Source organism: Lethenteron reissneri, chromosome 14 (genome assembly GCF_015708825.2).
Source record: "Lethenteron reissneri isolate LAM-NWPU_2019-01 chromosome 14, ASM1570882v1, whole genome shotgun sequence".
Lineage (NCBI taxonomy): Eukaryota > Metazoa > Chordata > Hyperoartia > Petromyzontiformes > Petromyzontidae > Lethenteron > Lethenteron reissneri.
The window spans coordinates 10,830,510-10,849,225 of record NC_083792.1 but is presented as its reverse complement, the minus strand read 5'-3'; the positions used below and the strand labels follow the sequence as shown (position 1 = coordinate 10,849,225).

Below are 18,716 nucleotides of genomic sequence, written 5' to 3'. Positions count from 1 at the left end.
ACGATGAATTCCGTGTAAACAGTGTTAACAGAGTTATTTTCAACTTGCGGAGCAGTAAGATGTGCAAAAAGAAAGTTTAAAATTAACAAACACAATTTTTGGCGAAAAAAATGAGTGCAGGTGGCTGAAGGAGAGCATTTTTTTCCCACCACCGATTATGTAATTACACACGTGAACCACTTTTCAATTTTGGGGAGGAATTTTTTTTTCTATGCACACATTCTCAGCCCTGTATGCTTAAAATACATCATCTGGACCAGGGGAGATAAATTGTGTAATTTCAGTTTTTGGCAACCATTGCCTGCACTGGTTTTGTTGCTGTTTTCAATTTGAACATTTCAAAATTGATTCCTCTGGTCCTGGCACCTTCCACTCTCCCCGCCCCCCCCAAAGCTTCACCAAGGCGTACTGACCAGCTGTGTGGGGAAGTATGACCAACAAACCCCATGACCCACGCAGCATGGGGAGGCCCTATTTGTATGCATGTTGAACTTCTTTTGCGAAGCCAACCATGCTAATCGGAGGTGCGGGGAAGGACAACAAACTAAGGGTTCTAAATTACAGTTCGACTTTTTCGTTCGCTTCCACTGGATATATACATAATGAATGTGGTATTATTTTAGTTGCGTTTACAAACCACTGCCAATGTAAGTCCCTTGTTTTTTGCGTCCTATAATTATGCGTAATTACACTTGTGGCGATACTTATGCGTGAAATCTATTTCTCGCATTGTAATTGCTTGTAAATGTACATATGATGTACTTCACTAAATTATCTATATATTTAGATTCTGCCGTAGTATTGAAACTGAAGTTGTCATTTGCTGTTACCATTTATATCCACATTTAGGAGATAAACATATGGGGATTTAAAATGATTGAACTGCAAGGCAAGTCAAATTTACCTCAAGGGCAGTAAAAAAATAATCTGTCTATATTTGCCCCAAAGGGTTCAACATGGTCAGCCCACTGATTGGCCAGAGCTGGTACCGAGACTGCTTCTGATTGGCTGTGTCAACCTCAGTGCTTTGGCTACACGTGGTTTGGAAGCGGGGGGGAGAAGGGGGCAGCCGTCATAGTGCCGAGGTGCAAATCCATTCAACAGTGGAATCTGGGCCCTCTGTCGTCTTTACTCCCAATAGATGAACCTGCCGCACCGACATTATAAAATAAAGTCTCTCTCCGCATGTACTGGGCCCTGTGTATGGGGACTACACTCGCATCACCTCATGTTATTGGCTACACTGGGTGAACAGGAGCAATGCGATATTAATTTTTAAAAACTCCCTTGACACTGCTGACCACAGTCAACTTGTTGAAAATATTTACGGGACACGGGGGCGGCATTGATTTTGACACCGACTTGTCTGAAATGCCCATTTCCCAGCCACCCACACACGGCTCGTCGTTTTTCTGCCCATGTGGATTCTTTGTCTGGGCCTTTTGCCAGCCGGGCTCCTCAGCGCTGCGCACCGCACGGCAGTTGCACATGTGGCCGAGTGAAACGGATCCGCGACGGCGCTCGCCAGAGCGAGCAGACACGCCAGCCTTCGTACATATTGGCTCATTTTTCTTCCTTGTCAACTTTTTCGATTTTCTGCCACAGGAGTGTTGCTTCGTTAAAGTCGCTTTCACACCCACCCCCTCCCCGCCCTTTTTTTCTCCTTCAGACCCCTTGCAAGTGCCGAGACTCCCTTAAGTTGCCTGAAAATAGCACGAACAGACTTTGCCAAAATGCAAAAAACGAAACAAACGTTCACGTTTAATTAATCCAGAATCACTGCTAGGATCGTTTTGTCGTTTAGCTTTGCTTTTGTTTTGTTCATGCTTTTGTAATTGGAGCAACAACTGCTAATGGTCTTACTGTGTACTATGCAACAGTATGTTGCTAATAGCAATGATGCGAAAACGTTTTCTCTTCTTGGTTCACACGTTGATGCGCATGCGACTGTGTGTGTGTGGTGCGGCGAAAACTGTGAAATTGTTTTGCGTGGTGTCGTGCGTGCTGCGTGTCCGTCGGCGCAGGTCTCTGTGCATGTGCGCTTTTTGTGTGCACACATTGGGTGTTTACATATGATTTACTGCTTGTCTATATATGCGTGTGCATGCATATGTGTGCACGGTGTGTTTGCCACGCATGCGCGGCGATTGCATCGGTGTGTGAATTTGTGCGTCTTGTTTCTGAGCATGTTTGCTTTTTCTGTGCTTGTTTGTGTAACAGAGTGCATGCTCGTGTCATCCTGTGCTTGTGTGTGCATTTTTTTCTTGTGTGTGCATTTTTTTCTTGTCTGTGCGTCTGCCTTTGCACATGTGCGTACATGCGTTGGCACAGCGGCTAACGCGCTGCGCTACGAACCTGGTGATCCCTCGGTTCAATTCCCGCTCGCAGCCAACACCAGTGACCGGTTATTTGAACCAGCCTAAAATGAGTACCTGGATAGTTACCTAAAGACATCAACACAGGGGAGATGGAGGCAGCCCTCTATCGTGTGGCACTTGCCCCAACAAATCAGTTGTACGTATGTATGTTGAACTTTTTTCGCACCGTACGTAGCCAACCGTGCTTAACGACGGTGCGGGGGATGGACAACAGCCTAAACACAAAAAGCAGTTCGAAAGAAATTAGTTTTCAATCCAGCCTATTTAAAAGTGCACAGCGCCCAGTGGCTTCCCAATATCGGAAAAGTAAGAGCGTTTGCAGGCGGCCGCGGAAGGGAGTCTGAAAGCGTGCGTCGCGGCAAATCCACCTTGGCCGCCTTTCGTTCCGATGGCGGGGACTGTTGTCATGTCTTTACGAGCGTCTCTTACCCCCCCCCCCCCCCCCCCGGCGATTCAGAAGAGCCCTCAGGATGCGGTGGGGCGCGAGCGGCGCTCTCCGTCGTGGAGCGGCCGCCCCGTGTGGGTGGACCGTGCCTTCGCCGGCAAGGTCAAGGTGCCGCACACCTTCGTCGTGCACTCCTACAAGCGCCCCACCATGTGCCAGTTCTGCAAGCGCCTGCTCAAGGGCCTCTTCCGCCAGGGCATGCAGTGCAAAGGTGAGCGCGGGCGTGCCAATCGGAGGTGCGGGGTGGGACAACAAAGCAAAGCGTAAAAGCATTCCACCGTGCGTTGATTAACTGTCAATAGCCCAACTAATGATAGGTACTGCATATTCCCCAGATTCACATGATCCGTTGTTGTTTATATGACTACATTAAATGCTCACGAATTTTCTCTTGTGTCATCCTTGACCTTTGCGTTGGGTGGGGGGGGGGGGGCCTCTGGCCTGTGAAGTTGGGCTCGAGGCACCCGGCCTAGACTGTGGTCTCCGCCTATAAGATCCTACCAGGACAGGCCTTGACATTGGCCTAGGCATCCGCTTGGCCTTATGGATCCTGGCTTTAAATCTAAAACTGGGGTGACAGGCTCCCAATTCGGCTTGGGGCATGTTGAGGACACCCCCTATACAGGAGACGGCGTTTTCTTGCATTCATACATTATTACGTGAGAATTAAAGTCAAAAGTGTGGATGGAAATTATGATGATGGCCTCATTCACAGAAGGGCGACTGTGCACTTTGGGGTCTCGTCGTCCTTGTACCCCTTTCATTTATCATTATGAGGAAGTTCATTTCATGCTAATCTCTCTACCTAATCTCTCTCTCCCTAATCTCCCCCATTAACACAACTGACGTGCTTGCGTCCGGGGATGGCATTCCTTTCCAGCTCAGACCCCGCCTGCTTGCCCATCGCCACATAAATAACCTCTTGTTGTAACAGCTCTCTCGCTGGTTCAGCAGGTCCACTGCTGGATTATTATTTTTTCCGCCTGAGGACGACCGCTTGTGTTGCGATCGAAACGTCGTGATATATATATTATTTTATTACATTTTTCTACCTACGTGACTTTACCGAAAGAACCAAAGAGTATGAATAAAAATGTCAATACATCAACAGTAATATGATGATGATGATGAATATCTATGGAGTAGTAGTATGCTGATGATTATTGTGATTCAGCCATCCATGAAGAAGTGTCCCTCACGAGTCTCGCGATTACATCCTCTTTTTGCCCGCTCTCCCCTCGTCAGGTTATGCCCTCTCTCGAAAAGCAAACATTCATTTTGGAAAAGGGATTTTGCCTTGTTGATTTGTTGGTGAATTGATTGTCTGCCTGTACTGCTCTGGGATCACAAGCTATAACCATAATGTTCGCCGCAGAGATAGAGCGAAGAAATCATCTTGCTCGGAGATGAAATGGAATTTGGCATCACAGGACAATGTGGGGTAGACCTTCATTCAGTAGCAGATTGGTCATGGCTTATGATGAAATGAAGTCGGCTGCAGACGTACCTTTTTTTTAGATTAAAATACCCATTTCCCTCCATGCATGCATTTTATCTGGCCCCTCTCTCTGGTTTCCTTAAACATCCATGAAGACTCCATTAGTAGAATGATTTAACATCCCAAGGAGAAAACCCGTTTAAAAATAGCGTTGCGATGTAGTACTCGCTAAACGATGTTTCCTTTTGAAAAATCAATTGTCACGGCTACATCTCATCTGTAGCCTTGACAATTGAAGGAGACGTTTGTAGAAGTGTCCACTAAATGTGATAACACGAGCTCCCATGGGGTTGCCATGCAGGATGCTCGGGGGCTGTGTCCAGTGGCTGTCGGGAGCTCGGTGATTTTTTTTTTGCCTCGCGTAGGTCTATAAGTTTAAGCAAAAAACTATTTTTACGTTCAACTTAAACGGTTTACATTTTTGTATTACCAGGTAAGGCCCACTGAGCTATGAAGCTCTTTTTCAAAAGCGACCTGGCCACAAATGATAGCTCAATGAAGTGGCTTGTCACGTGGAGATTTTTATTGTAGCCAAATACTCTAAATGCGTGTTTCTAAACGTGGACGGAAAAAAACCGGAGGACTTGGAGAAGAATCCACGCGACCACGAGGAGAGAGACACGCAAACTCCGAATATACAGGCGTCCGGGTCGGGATCGAACCCACCACCACCTCCTTCATACCAGGCGAGGTGGTTAACATCTCGCCACCGTAGCATCCATCGAGCTGTACGAAACTATCGATGACATCGCTTATTTCTGTGACATGAACCTAGCATATGGTGTTGTAAAATATGCTGGATGTGTTGCCACCTCCCCTGAGAGCCTGGGTTTAGATCCAGGAAATCACGTCTGAATGAACTCGCTTGAATGTGCTGCTTTCTCTCGCAGCCGAGCAAGTTACAGAGTGTCACAAATCTGCGATCCATAAACGCTTTTCCTCCAAAGTTGTTGTGGGTCACCACTTTAAAGATGCCCTGTGGAGGTGGGGCCTGGTGGCTCTGCGTTCAGAGCATTGAGCTGCAAGTCGGGTTTAGTTACAGGCCTGTGATTAAACCGGATCCTCAAATGTAGAGAGATGACTGGCGACTAATGACTGCACCCCTATCCCCTGCCCCCCGTGAATCATAATAAATGTAATTTTCATTATTTTTTCCATATCCTACAACTTGAATAAACATATTATTTTGATAGCCGTGCAGCACATTTCTTTGTCGGCACAGACCATGCGAAAGTGTAACACCCCTGGTGTGGATGAGAGTCAATTTAATGGGTCTCAGAAATAGTTTTGTGATATCAGCATCTGCAGGGCCGTTCTCTAAGATGGATGATGCAATTGAAATGATTGTCGAATTGGTGCATCGATGAAATCCAGTCCGACGCTCACGAAGCACACGCAGAATTGTGTATGTGTGAGAATCTGTAATTTGCAATTTCGGAAAATTAAATGCATACGATAAGCTCATGTTACATTTAGGCGAATTGAGTGGACAAAACTGGATGAAGACATTTAATGAATATTAGATGAGGAGAAAAAAGTTATTGAATCTCGAATCGATTCCCAACACTGAATGTGCACAGTTCACCGAATAACTGGGCAGTCGGTGAATGATTACATGCTTAGAAATCGCTTGTCAGAGGCCATTCTCTGTTGGGGGGGGGGGGGTAATGCATTGTCAGGATTTCTATCATAATGTGACATGCAAGCACAATCCGGACAATGCATTATTCAGGAGAAAGAAAAGTTTTCATATTTATGTATGCAACTAACAACATAAGAAGTGGCAGAAATTCTGTTAAAATGCTCCTGCTGATTTAAGACTGCGCATAAGCAAACAACAAAACCGAGTCCAAAGAATAAATAATATTAATCACAGCCCAGCGAAGAGAGTGGCAGGGAGATGAATGCGTTCATAGAGTAGCACGTAACCAAAGTCGTGGGTGGGGGGGTATAATTGGGACATTGAATGAAATCTAAGGGAAGCTTTCTGATGAGCCGATGCACGCCAAATGTGGGAACAAAACAGAAACCGCGAGGTTCGTTAGCGGCGGGGGAATAATGTGAAATCTGCATGATGACGGCGGTGAGAGCCACTGGCTGCCGTCGGATGTGTAAATCAGAACCGAGAGGAGCCTAATTAAGGGGGGGGGGGGCACTGACTTTGATCTTAGAACACGAGCTCACAGCACGAGCCGCGTGCATTCACGGTCTCGCATGTCCAGCCCAACGGTGGTCGCTGCACGCACGTACGTCTGTACGTTGAACTTCTTGTACGTTGAACTTCTATACGGCTGGGTGTCTGTGGGTCTCTGTAAGTACGTGCGTTGAAATTCTTTCGCACCGTACGTAGCCAACCGTGCTATATCGGAGGTGCGTGGGGGGGGGACAAACTAAACACAAAAAGCAGCTCTAAACAAATTGCTTCCAAGTTACTCAACTCGGATTGTATGTAGCAATAAACACTCTCTACGGGCAGATGATGTCAACTTTGTAGGCCAATACTGAGCGACCTTGTGCTGAACAGGGAGAGCTGCAACTGTGGGGGAGGAGCTCCCCTTGGAATGGTTGAGCTGAGATTGTGGTATAAGGTGGTTTGAGATTTCTAGGCATTTAAGCACCGTACAAATGAAAATGTGGTTATTAGATTATTGTTTATATTGGCTAGTTGTTTTTGACAAAAGGCCGGCAGATGTTATTCTTCAGCGTTGTCACTTGTGCTCATGTGGGCCACCACTTGTGATTCATGAACCTGTCCATTTGGCAGACGTCTGCAGAGTGCTTTCACTCCGGTATGCACGGGGATGAGATTCCTCCCGTTTCGCTGCGGACGCACGAGAGACGAATAAAACAAATAACATCAAACACCAGCAGCAGCCTGCAACTGTATATGATTGAAGCAGAATGTACAACAGAGACAAAGATCCCCCCCCCCCCATATAGCCTTTAACAGACTGTATGGGGCCAGTGCTGTTAGCGAACACCTATGAGAAAGGCTGGCACGGCACATGAGGGGGTGCCGGCCAGCAACACGCCCGGTCGCCTTTGTTTCCCCAGTGGCGATGTTCACATATCGCAACAGGTACTAATTTGAGGCTGAATCGACCTAGGGGAGGCCCAAAACCGATTCAGATAATCGTTTCTGGTGTTGGCCGTGAGTGGGAATAGAACTCGAGTCGCGGGGTTCGTAGGTCGGCATGCTAACCACTGCGCCACCACTCCCAACAGAATGTATAACTCCACGCCACACGCACACGCATTGCTCTCCGCCTGTGCCTGAAGAAGCTCCCAACACGTGGAGAGAAACCTCGATCATCATTATTGTTACAACGCTTGGTTACCCAGGAAAGTCTCACTTCGTCTGAAGCCTCGTTGTCAGGAGGGTGCTGCCACGTGTTCACAGTTGCAGGCGACGTTGCTGTTGTGCGTAAATCCCAAGTCATTTGCAGCAAAATTCGATGCCTTTTTGGCCACAATGCCAGTCACATTAATCTAATGCGCTCTACATTTAAAGTGCGCCTTCACTCAAGGCACTTGACATAAGCTTACAAAGCGATGACAGAATGGAATGATGTCATTGACAGGGGGCGTGCTGCAAGGATTGACGAACGAGTGACAGCGATAGGGGAGGGACGGGAAGTTGTGGAGGGGCGAGGGGAGGGAAGAGAATGGGCAATAGAGCAGAGGTAGGCTTCAAGAGAGCAACGGAAGGCGATGAATGAGGGAGACTACTGCATGTACATTGTATGGGTGTTGAACCCTTAACTCGTCACATCATGCCAAACAACAGGCGGTACAATGCATCACCAGAGCTCTATCGCATTACGGTGCGCAAGGATCGTAAGAGGGGAGGGTAAAACTATTTATCATTGCTGCAGTGGATGAGGGTTGATGGAGAGAGATGGTGACTACCTCTGTATTGGCAATGTCAGCATTGCTTGCTTTGATTGACACTGATGCTGGATTAAGTTCCATTTTTTTTGTTTCGAGTAAATGTGAATATACTGGGCCCTGCCATAGGAATGTGGTATTTTGAGCACTGGTACACTGTTGCTGACACATGAGCTTGACCCATATACACTTGAGCAGGAAGACTGAATAATATTACCGTTGACTCTTGATTATCCGTGGGCAGATTGTATCCGGGTTTTAAACCATAACCATGCTTCCTGACTCGTCGATGGTTAGTGACTCGGTGCCCACGTGATTGCAAATACCTCGGCAAGTAATCAGATTACTTGACCGAACAATAAAAACAAATCCGGACAACACATTCCAGGCTTTCAACCCCCCCATTGCAGCTAAACGATAAATTAGTTTCTGTGGCCTTATCCAAATGCGTTGTGCATCATCCACATTTTTCTCCGGGCCACCCATTTCCCCGTGACAACAGACAATCCAAGGAGTTTTGACCGCGCTTGGCTTTTTTGTTTGTTAATTCATTTATTCATTCGTGCGGCCTTAAATGAGTTTCTTTTATCTATTCTACTTGCTCTTGACGTACATCTCGCACATTGAAATTCGGCATTACGGCAGCCAACGGCGCGGCCGATTCCGTCCGTCGTTTTGTCACCGAGCTTTACAAATGAAATAAAATAAATAGAAACGAAATCGACGTGTGATTCACGAGTCTGCGGTCGATGGCCGCGGCCGGCTTCTGATCGCCGCGTCCAGCCAGACAGATGGGAACCCCGAGATTAGCAGAGACGGCTCAAAATGCTCCTCGTAGAGGGGACGCTCTTGGCTCATTGTAACCACTGGCTGGTGGCCTTGGGGTGTGGAGATGCAGATAACGGTTGCAGTTAAACAATAGTCATGAGAGTAATAACCCCGTGTTACGTTTAATGCGACTAATGTTGTTTTTTTGTTACGTGTAAGAAGGATTGCCACCTCTCCCTCTCAAACCCAGTGCTTGTTTGCACGAATGGAAATTTCTGTCGCTTGCCAATTTTTTGTCATCTGGCATTGTCTACTTAAATTCTATGCTAATGACCCACTGTACATATATATCCGTCTCCTCCTCTTAAATAAAGACCGCAGGTGAAATGAAAAGTCACAGTGGGGCTTCCTGCTAGGGGTGGGGTTTCCTGCTAGGGGTGGGGTTCGGCTAATCTTCCCGTGACAGCTGCTGAGAGATGTTAGCTACCTCATCTGGTATTCAGGAGGGTCATGGGTTCGATCCATACCTTGACGTCTGCTGTATATTTGGAAGTTTGCATGTTCTCCCCGTGCTCGCGTCGATTTTTCTCCGGGAACTCCGGTTTTCCCCTCCACTTTTAGAATCCACATGCGTTTAGAGTATTTGGCTGCTAGAAATGTCCACGTGATAAGCCACTGTGTAGCACTATTGTTTGTGGCCATATAGCTCCGTGGGCCTTACCTGGTAAAATAAAAATGTATTGTTTAGTTTAAGGTAACCACCATTGACTCCTCAAAAGTGGTACTCATTTCATCAACACCCAGTGACGTGAACAACTGATCCTTGGCCGGCAATTGAACTCGCGAGCTTCCATTGACTAAGACGCTTGCTCCAACCGCTGCAATCGCCTGCCTGGCTTCTGATGTGATTTGTTGTAAATTAATTGCATCTTGTGCCCTTTTCTCCCTGCCGCCCGCAGACTGCAAGTTCAATTGCCACAAACGCTGCGCTCCAAAAGTGCCGAAAGACTGCCTGGGCGAAGTCATCATCAATGGAGGTAAGAGGCTGTTCAATTCCATGGCTAAGAGAGAAAAACAAAATAATCATCACCAGCAACGTAGCTGTCGAGTGTGCAGGCGGTGTAACTGCACCAGGGCCCATGGACCCAGCTTTGAAGAGGGGCAAATTGAACAAGCTGCCCCAATTTAATTCTTTGCACAAGGGGCCCATGCTCATCATTCAACTCCATACACAACACTCATTTATCAGAAGTAGTGCCCCTTCTATAGATGGGATTTAGTTTTTTGCTTGACGCATTGGGCACCATTTAGTTGGCATCCACGCGCTGTGTTGTTGTGTTCGACGTTTGTGAAGGTGTTTTTATTTTTGAATTCGCGATTTCGATAGCTTTTGTTTGCAAGCAAACACCGTTCGATACGAGTCTATTCCGTAATGACGTGGAACGATATCCGCTTCTGATAGGATGGCCTGTCCTGTGCACCAAATTGTATTTTCCGCTATCGTGCTGCTGCCGATGATGGTAGTACTTTGGAGTGGAAAAGACGAGACGAAAATCGAGAAAAACCACACAAAAATTTAAGCAGCACTCACGGAGGTGGGGGAGAGTGGGTGAGTTATAATAAATATACTTTAGCATACAAATGCATTTGACATGCATTTATGCTGAGCTTATAAACCCCGCGATCCTTTCTGCACGGGGAGTTAATAAAAGCGCGACATTGAACGCGGTGTTCTTGCAATGTCAACCCTCTGCATCGGAGGGAGATAGTTTGAGCACGTCTTGCGGTAAGTAGTTTACGAGGGCAAAGGCTACGAAGACTCGGCCCGTGCTGCCGGAGCTAATTCAAACGGGTGATTAGTCGCAATGCAAATAGGTGGCAAATCCTAGTTCAGTTGACTCTGCGTTACACTGCAACCAGCCTGAACATTAGTTGAAGACTTTCACCGGAGGCTGACCACAGCGGAGATGGAGTATGAATTGAGATCTCCCCATGGGCAGCTAGAAAGATTGATTGTGACATTTTAGGACCGTGGTAGATTGCATCGGTAATGGGGGATGCTTTCATCCAGCAAGCGGAATATCTTCATGGCTGGTGATCATGATGAACAGGGCATGTTATGGTTAGAGCAAAGTTCGGGTCTTTTAGGTTCGTGCCAAGGACAAGGCCTGTAAAAGTGCATTGCCTTCCACAGTCACGCTGGTATTTATCTTATCAGGTTAAGAACTGTGTGGTGGTGCAGTGGTTGGTGCAATGTGCCACCGACCCAGCAATCTTTCTGGTCTCGTCAAGGAGCATAAATCATCACGCGAACTCCGGTCATCCTTGCAGCAGCGGCTTTTGGCTGGCCATCCAACAAAGACGGCCACTGCATCGCGCGCTCTCAGATGCGCTTATGCGGCAGTCTGTAACGTTCTTCCTTCCAATATTAGGAAGCCACTGGAGCTATGCACTTTTAAATCTAGATGGATAACTCATTTCTTTAGAGCTGCTTTTTGTGTTTAGTTTGTTGTCCTTGCCCAGCACCTCCAATTCGCGGGGTTTGGCTACGTACAGTGTGAAAGAAGTTCAACATGCATACGTACAGCCTAAGTTGTATTCCTATCCATGGCTAAGATCAGTGGTGAATTGTAAAATATAAACCATGCCCCCCCTCGTCCCTCTTCACCAACCCATGCGAACCAGCATGGTGAAGTTAGGTAAAAAAAACTCCCATGCCCGACACTGCATGCAGAAGGCTTAATCCAGCAGCAGAGTGAGAAGGAACCTTAAATTATTATTCTATTTTTATAAAATGCGGCATTACACCACCTCTTCATTTCGCTTCTGTTGAGGCCTCCATTGAGGCTGAATGTAAATTGACAGAATGTAAATGTTTGACATTTTGTTAAATGTTAACACGAGATCATATTGCACAGTAAGAGCTTCCTACGTGCAATTGTATTCCACGTGCCAATGGAAATGTTAAGAGTGCATTCGGAAACCCATTCGATAGGAGAGAAAGAGAGTGATGTGAAAATGTTTCCCGTATTCATTATTACCCCACTTGTGATTCGATGAATTGCCATGATTCAGGGTCATTATTCGATTTAAAAGTCGATTATTGTGTTTAACTGTCTTGGTGTACTGCAGCACCTCTTGTGGCTGTAGTGGTCATTTCAACTAATTACATACAACATGAACATTTGTCCTCAAATGCCGGGCTAATTCAGGGGTAGGGTAGTGGCTCGGTATATCTACTCTTGAACAAAAACCCCGTTAATATCATCAACACCAAATTTAATTAATTTACATTTTTCTAGTTATTTGTATTATAATTTTCTATTCACAATATATAATAACAAAAATAAGAAGATAAGGCATAACATGACTGAACGCACCGAATATCGCCAGCCGATTTCGAAATGCACAATCCAGTGCTAACGCAGTTGCTGTAGTGCAGCACCTATACCCGGACTGCCCGCCACGTGACATTTTACCCAGCATGGAGATGTACAGCAGTTAGTCTGCAGCCCAGAGCACCCAAGGTAGAAAAATTCTTGAGTCGTGTACCCATTTACTTACCTGGCAAATGAGAGTTAATTATTTTCTAACTACGCTCATTTCCAACGGGCATCAGATAATTCCACTGTTTTTGGCCACACATGTTGGCACCGCTGAAGTCGGGACGTCGGGTGGTACCGGCAGTAAAATATCTGACCTGGGCCCGTCGGCTCTGATGACAAGTCGCCGTTGGTTTTTCACGTTCTTTAAAACATTTTTTAAAAACCCTATTTTTTACGGCTCCCTCCAAAAATTCTACATCATATGCGGGACAAAGGTACCTACTACCCTTGTTATTTTTGAGGACACACAAACAACAGAGCTATGACCAAGCAACTTGATTCCACATCAAGCATCCACCTTTACCGATTACCTCTTAATGGCACTGCTGGATGAGGGATCACCCCATGCCGTGCAGATCACGTCGCGAGGAGTTATTTGAGTTTGACGAAAACACGGGAACATAGAAGTACAGTACGACGATGGATTTTGCCGCCCTGCCCACTCTGCTGTCCACAGCGTAGCCACGTTGTCCATGAGATGAAGTATTTGCCCATTGGGAACGATTGCAGCGAGATGTGAATGTAGGAAAATGGAAACGAAAAATATTGCAGTACTGCGTTGTCAGTGGTGTTCGAGAGCATTCCTCGAGATCACTGTCCTGAAGAGGGGAACATTTACAATAAACAATTGTTTTACGAAATGGCTGTTCTTCATAGCAGAGAGATCCACTGATGAAGAAGATTTATGCCCGAAACGTCACCTATTACCAGGTTCTCCGATTATAAAATGCTCCGGAAAGTAAGAAGGACCCCAAACGTGTACCAGTAAAGCTATTGCAATCTGCCTCAACAGGCTACTGGGGCAAGTGCTGTTAGTGAGTTGCACCTACGAAGGCCGGCACGGCACACAAGGGGTGGGTGACCAGTACCACTCCTGGCTACCTTTGTCTCCCCGGTGGCGACATTTACACACCGCATCAGGTACTCACTTGAGGCCGAGTCGACCTAGGGGAGGCCCAGGACTGGTTCAGATAATCATCACCGGTGTTGGTGGCCGTGAGCGGCAATTTAACTCGGGTCACTGGGGTCAAAGCGCAGCGTAGCGCTAACCGCTACAATACTACAAAAAACATCCGCTCATGCACGCACGGAAACACACACACCTGCTGGATTATAAGACTCGCCACAAAACCTTTTATTTATTTTATTATTATTATCCAGAGAACACAGTATATTTTTTAATCGTTTTCCTGGCGATGTTCTTGATGGGTAGGGTAGAGGGAGGTGCAATGGAACTAATTTAACACGTAGGCTTTCGCAACCAATCTTAGTCATAATATGTTGTGTTGGGCTCGATCGCGTAAAATGCAAATGTGTCGTAAATCCACCGCTACCTGCCACAGCCAATGCAGTAAGGTTTTGTACGCGAACTAACCCAAAACACTTTGTATGCATGTTGAACTTCTTTTGCACTGTATGTAGCCAAACGTGCTTATCGGAGGTGCGGGGAAGGAAAATAAACTAAACAACAAAAAACAATTATTTATGACGCGCAATGGAACTGCGCAAGTGCAAAACTAACGAGGGAGCCATGGGGGTTGTGACAATGACGTTGTCGGTGACGTTGGCGGTGACGATAGCGGTGACGGTGACATTGGCGGTGGCGGTGACGGTGGCGGTGACGGTGTCAGTGACGTTGTCGACGATGCCACGTGCACGTTGCGCCGCAGATCTGCTGAGCCCCGGGCAGGACGCCGAGGTCGTGACGGAGGAGAACAGCGACGACAACGAAGACGGCGGCCGCAACGGCTCGGCGGACGAGGGCCCCCCCCCCGAGGGGGATAGGGAATTGCGGCCCCCTCGCGGGGGCACCCCCGTGCCGGAGATGGGCGAGGGCATCGACCTGGACCCCGAAAACGACGGCGACATGTCCCGCGTGATCAGGTGGGCGCCGGCGGGCGGGGGGTGTGCGAGTGAGATGTTCGGTTTGCGTCTCCTGCTGCTGCTGGTGGTGGTGGGAATCGGAGTGGAGCGGTAGCGTGTAATGGCTATAGCGTGTTGCACTTCGAACCTCTGCGACCCGGGTTCGATTCCCGCTCGCGGCCAACGTCAGTGGTGTTTATCTGAACTGGTCCTTGGCCTCCCCTCGGTCGACTCATCTGGTGAAGTGTGTAAACGTCACCACTGGGGAGACAAAGGCAGCCGGGCGTGCTGTCGGTCAACCATCCCCCTCCTGTGCCATGCCAACCTTCATAGGTGCTTGCCAACACCACTTGCCCCAACAGTCTGTTAAGGCTAAACGGGGGATCTTTGTATTTGTTTGCTTTTTGGTGGGAATCGTGGAGGCGGCTCCACAGAGTATTTAGATTATTTTGATGTGACCCCACGGCTCACGCCAGGCGTGGCCCCATGCGACGGCTCGTGCCTCTTCTGCGTTTACGTCTGGTGAAGCATGGCCACTTCTGCGAGGATAAGCCTTCAGCTGTTCGAACGGTGCCGAATAGCAAAAGCACCAATACATTTTTTTTATCGAGTCTGTTATTTTAATGTGTATTTTGTTTGTTTGTTTTGCCATTCCCCAATGCAGCCCGTCCACCAGTAACAACATCCCCCTGATGCGGGTGGTGCAGTCGATCAAGCACACCAAGCGGAAGAACAGCCTGCTCATCAAGGAGGGCTGGATGGTTCACTTCACCAACAAGGACACCCTGGTAAGAGGGAGCTGTGTGGCTCATTGGTGGGGAGGCGGGAGCAGGGGGGGGTGCATGGAGCTACCACCGCCGCTGGGATCCTGGATTTGAATCTGGGTTTCATCCGCCCGTGATTATAGCGGCCTCTCAAATGGAATGACTAGATAATCTCGGCCCACTCAAGGATGTAAAATCCTCATTAAATTCGTGTTTTTTGTTTCTTTCTTTCTGGAATGGCTTCATCATCTCTGTGACATGAGGCCAATAGATCAATTGGAATAAAATTGAAAAAAAGGCCACCACAATAAAAGGACACCTGGTCAGGAGCTTATGGATGGGATGGCCACATGCACAGATAGCCGAACACATTAATTGCGAGACTGATGGATATGTCTGGGCAAGTGGGAATCTCTATTTTCTTCTTCTTGTCCGCATATGGCCACGCGTTGTGCATTCAACTTCGTGCTCAGGCCAGCATTCCAAGTGGACACTTCGTCACGATTCTTCATCTCGGCGCGCGATGCGAATTAGCACCATTGGAATAACGTTGAAAAATTACAAAAAACAAAATGGACGCACTGTTCGTGGCCTCGTAGACGATGAGCGACCAGAACGAAAGGCAGACGAGCCGGCCTATAAAAATGCAATGTACATGGAAACCTTCGCTCCGATGCGATTCAAGTAGAGTAGGTAATACAAACTTAAAGTTGAATCTTTGTCAATAAATTTCCTGGCTAAGGGGGATGATCGTGACTTTGTTTGAATCTTTAAAATTAATTAGGTTCGTGCATTCTTTCACGAACATCTTATTTATCGAGAGTCTAAAGGGCGACCAACCAAAGTCAAATCTCTTGTAACTTTTTAAAGTACATCACGAGAACGCAATGATCATCGCATTATCTCGGCATCGCCTTCATCTAGTACAGAAACACAAGTTTTAGACTTTAATGCAAAATTATATTTAGCGATGCACTTTGCTTCTCTTTGGAAGCATACCGTACGGCCGTCTTGGATCACGTCTCCTCATGAGCATGTTACGTTCCGCTGATGGCAACTGTCGGATTCCAAAAAAAGTTTCCTCCTGATCCGCATCGTAGACCTAAATAGGTTACACGTGCTGCGGTGGGCTGCAGCGCTACGTGCAAACACGGACCTCAGGTAACAACAGACCATTGGTTTATGACGGCGAATAATTAACGTGTGGATGAACAAAATTCTCACGTGGCAGGGGTCACCGAACCCTGACGAATGCTGTCAGGTGCGGGTCTTAGCTGCCTGTGCTAATTGCCGATATAACCCCGTTCACACCGAGATTTGCCGCAAATTTACTCGTGCTGAGCGTCCGTCGATGCCATATAACGAGACCGGTGGGTGGAGGTAGGAGGGGGGGGTTATCTTGTTCCCGTGAAAGCGATCGGCCATGCGATACGTGGACGGGCGATTCAGCTCCCGGCAAAAACATTTCTTTCCCGCGATTTTACCGTTGCAGCCAGCGAGTTGAGTATTATCCATTGGGTGCATTGGGAAGGAGTGGGGAGTCTATTTGAATTGTGACTGAATTACGCTGGAACATTTTTTTAAAGGAACATTTTAATTCAATGTAGTTATCTGCCCCCCCCCCCCCCTTCCCTTCGCTTAATGGGATTCTGGATTCCAAGCATTAATATAATTTATTTTGGAAACCCAACACAAACGGGAAATAAACGGGAAGATGTGCTTTAAAATTCATCGCTGCATGGCAGGATTCACATTTCACGAGTTTGCATTTGGAGCAAAAGGCTTTGCTTGAAATCAGAATTGCATTAACGACTAAATTATGGAGGCATCAACACAATGTGTGTGCGTGTGTGTGTGTGTGCGTGTGCGCTCCACACACAGATGTACCAGCAGTCCTGTGTGGGATGAACAGTTGTTGTTATTTTTAGCCTTTTCTCTCAGCCCTCCGTTGACTGTGGAAGGAATTAACAGTAATAACCTTGCTTGAAACATGGCCGGCCATTATGATTGCTACATGCTTTTGCGGTAATGAAGCGACGATCTTTGCTTAGCAGCCGCGAGGTTAACGGGTTTGATCGTCCGCCGATTTTTTTGACGTCCGTGTTATCGCACCCAAGAGGTTGTGGTGACACCTAGTGAATTAGAGGAGCATTTTATTGCTGTATATCGTATTTTTCTTTCAAATCTCCAAAGAGATGTCTTTAAACTGAATGGAGACCCGAACACAGGATGCTGAGATCTCGGACAAAAAAATTTAATATGAAAAAATAGCAAAATATCCTCTGCCAAGATCGACACTCAGACTTTACGTGAAAGGACCGATGTATTTGTTGTTTTATTTCATGGGTAGGAAAGCTTTTACTTACCGAGGGCCAAATACGACATACCAAATGTTTTTGGCAGGCCACACATTAACGCACGCCTTAGCGTCATTAGGGTTCTTCAATAACAACGGAAACATGAGTGAGGGCTCACCTTGACCGCACCAGTGCCATGCGTCTGCTTCCCTCTCACTCTAACACCTTGGTGTCGGGTCACCGTTCAGACTCTGGCTTTGTTTCAGCTGGTCAAGGTCCCTTTTAGCTTTTATAAGGACAACCACAGCCCAAGACTGTGGGGCAGTGGTGGCTCTTACAGGACATCACAGGCTGGGGATGGCCCACGCTAACAAGGAACAAAAACAACAGTTATCCAGAATCCACAAAAAATGTAATTGTCCAGAAAATACAGCTTTTTAGAGTTTGTAAATTTAATGGGGCAATTATTAAGTTTAGTGGTCATTATGCGACCATCCATGTAGAGACAATCCAACATAAATACCTTTTTTAAATGACTTGTCATGTGCTTCGATGAAGCCAGTATTGGTTACATTTAAGATATATATTTGTCGTTTATAGAGGTTTATTTTTGTCCAGGATACCCCCTCAGTTTCTCTCTGCTGCTCACTCTGTGTGTGCTGCTATCACTTGTTGACCTGGTAGACACTTGCAAAGAGAGACAAGATGTCTCACCTGCTTCTCACCTGGTCAATTGAACTCTGCGAATGAATGTGTACAGAGTATTCCCTCGATAATCGTGAAGGGTACATTCCGGACATGCTCGTGAATGCACATTTCGCAGATAATGATATTGGCCTATGAACATCTATTTTCTAAAGCTTTAAGAAGTTCTCCTTTATCGGTCTCATCACTTTATCTCATAATTTTTTCGCATTGCATTCCCTCTGATCACTATCTCATTACCTTCTCGCTCGCTGCCTTTCTCTCCCTTGATGCAGTCATGTAGAGTTCCGGATGCGGTTCGCGGAATGCCAAAATCATGGATAGCAAGTTCGTGAATAACGAGGGAAAACCGTAGTTGTCTTGGCATGTGGCTGAACGGTGACCATTTTTTTTCATTGCAGCGGAAAAGACATTACTGGCGTCTCGACAGCAAATGCCTCACTCTCTTCCAGACCGATACCGGCAGCAAATACTACAAGGTACTGCATATGGATTGTCATAATCG

The 18,716-nt window shown here is 46.9% G+C and overlaps 1 protein-coding gene across 1 annotated transcript in view; it reads left to right on the top strand.

The window, feature by feature from the left end:
- LOC133342386 (serine/threonine-protein kinase D1-like) overlaps window positions 1-18,716 on the top strand; it is a 145,941-nt gene that overhangs the window by 110,852 nt on the left and 16,373 nt on the right. The window contains exons 6-10 of the mRNA XM_061551524.1: window positions 2,836-3,034; window positions 9,937-10,014; window positions 14,253-14,466; window positions 15,110-15,233; window positions 18,613-18,690. Of these exons, the coding sequence (XP_061407508.1) occupies window positions 2,836-3,034; window positions 9,937-10,014; window positions 14,253-14,466; window positions 15,110-15,233; window positions 18,613-18,690 (693 nt within the window). The remainder of the gene's footprint in view (window positions 1-2,835; window positions 3,035-9,936; window positions 10,015-14,252; window positions 14,467-15,109; window positions 15,234-18,612; window positions 18,691-18,716) is intronic.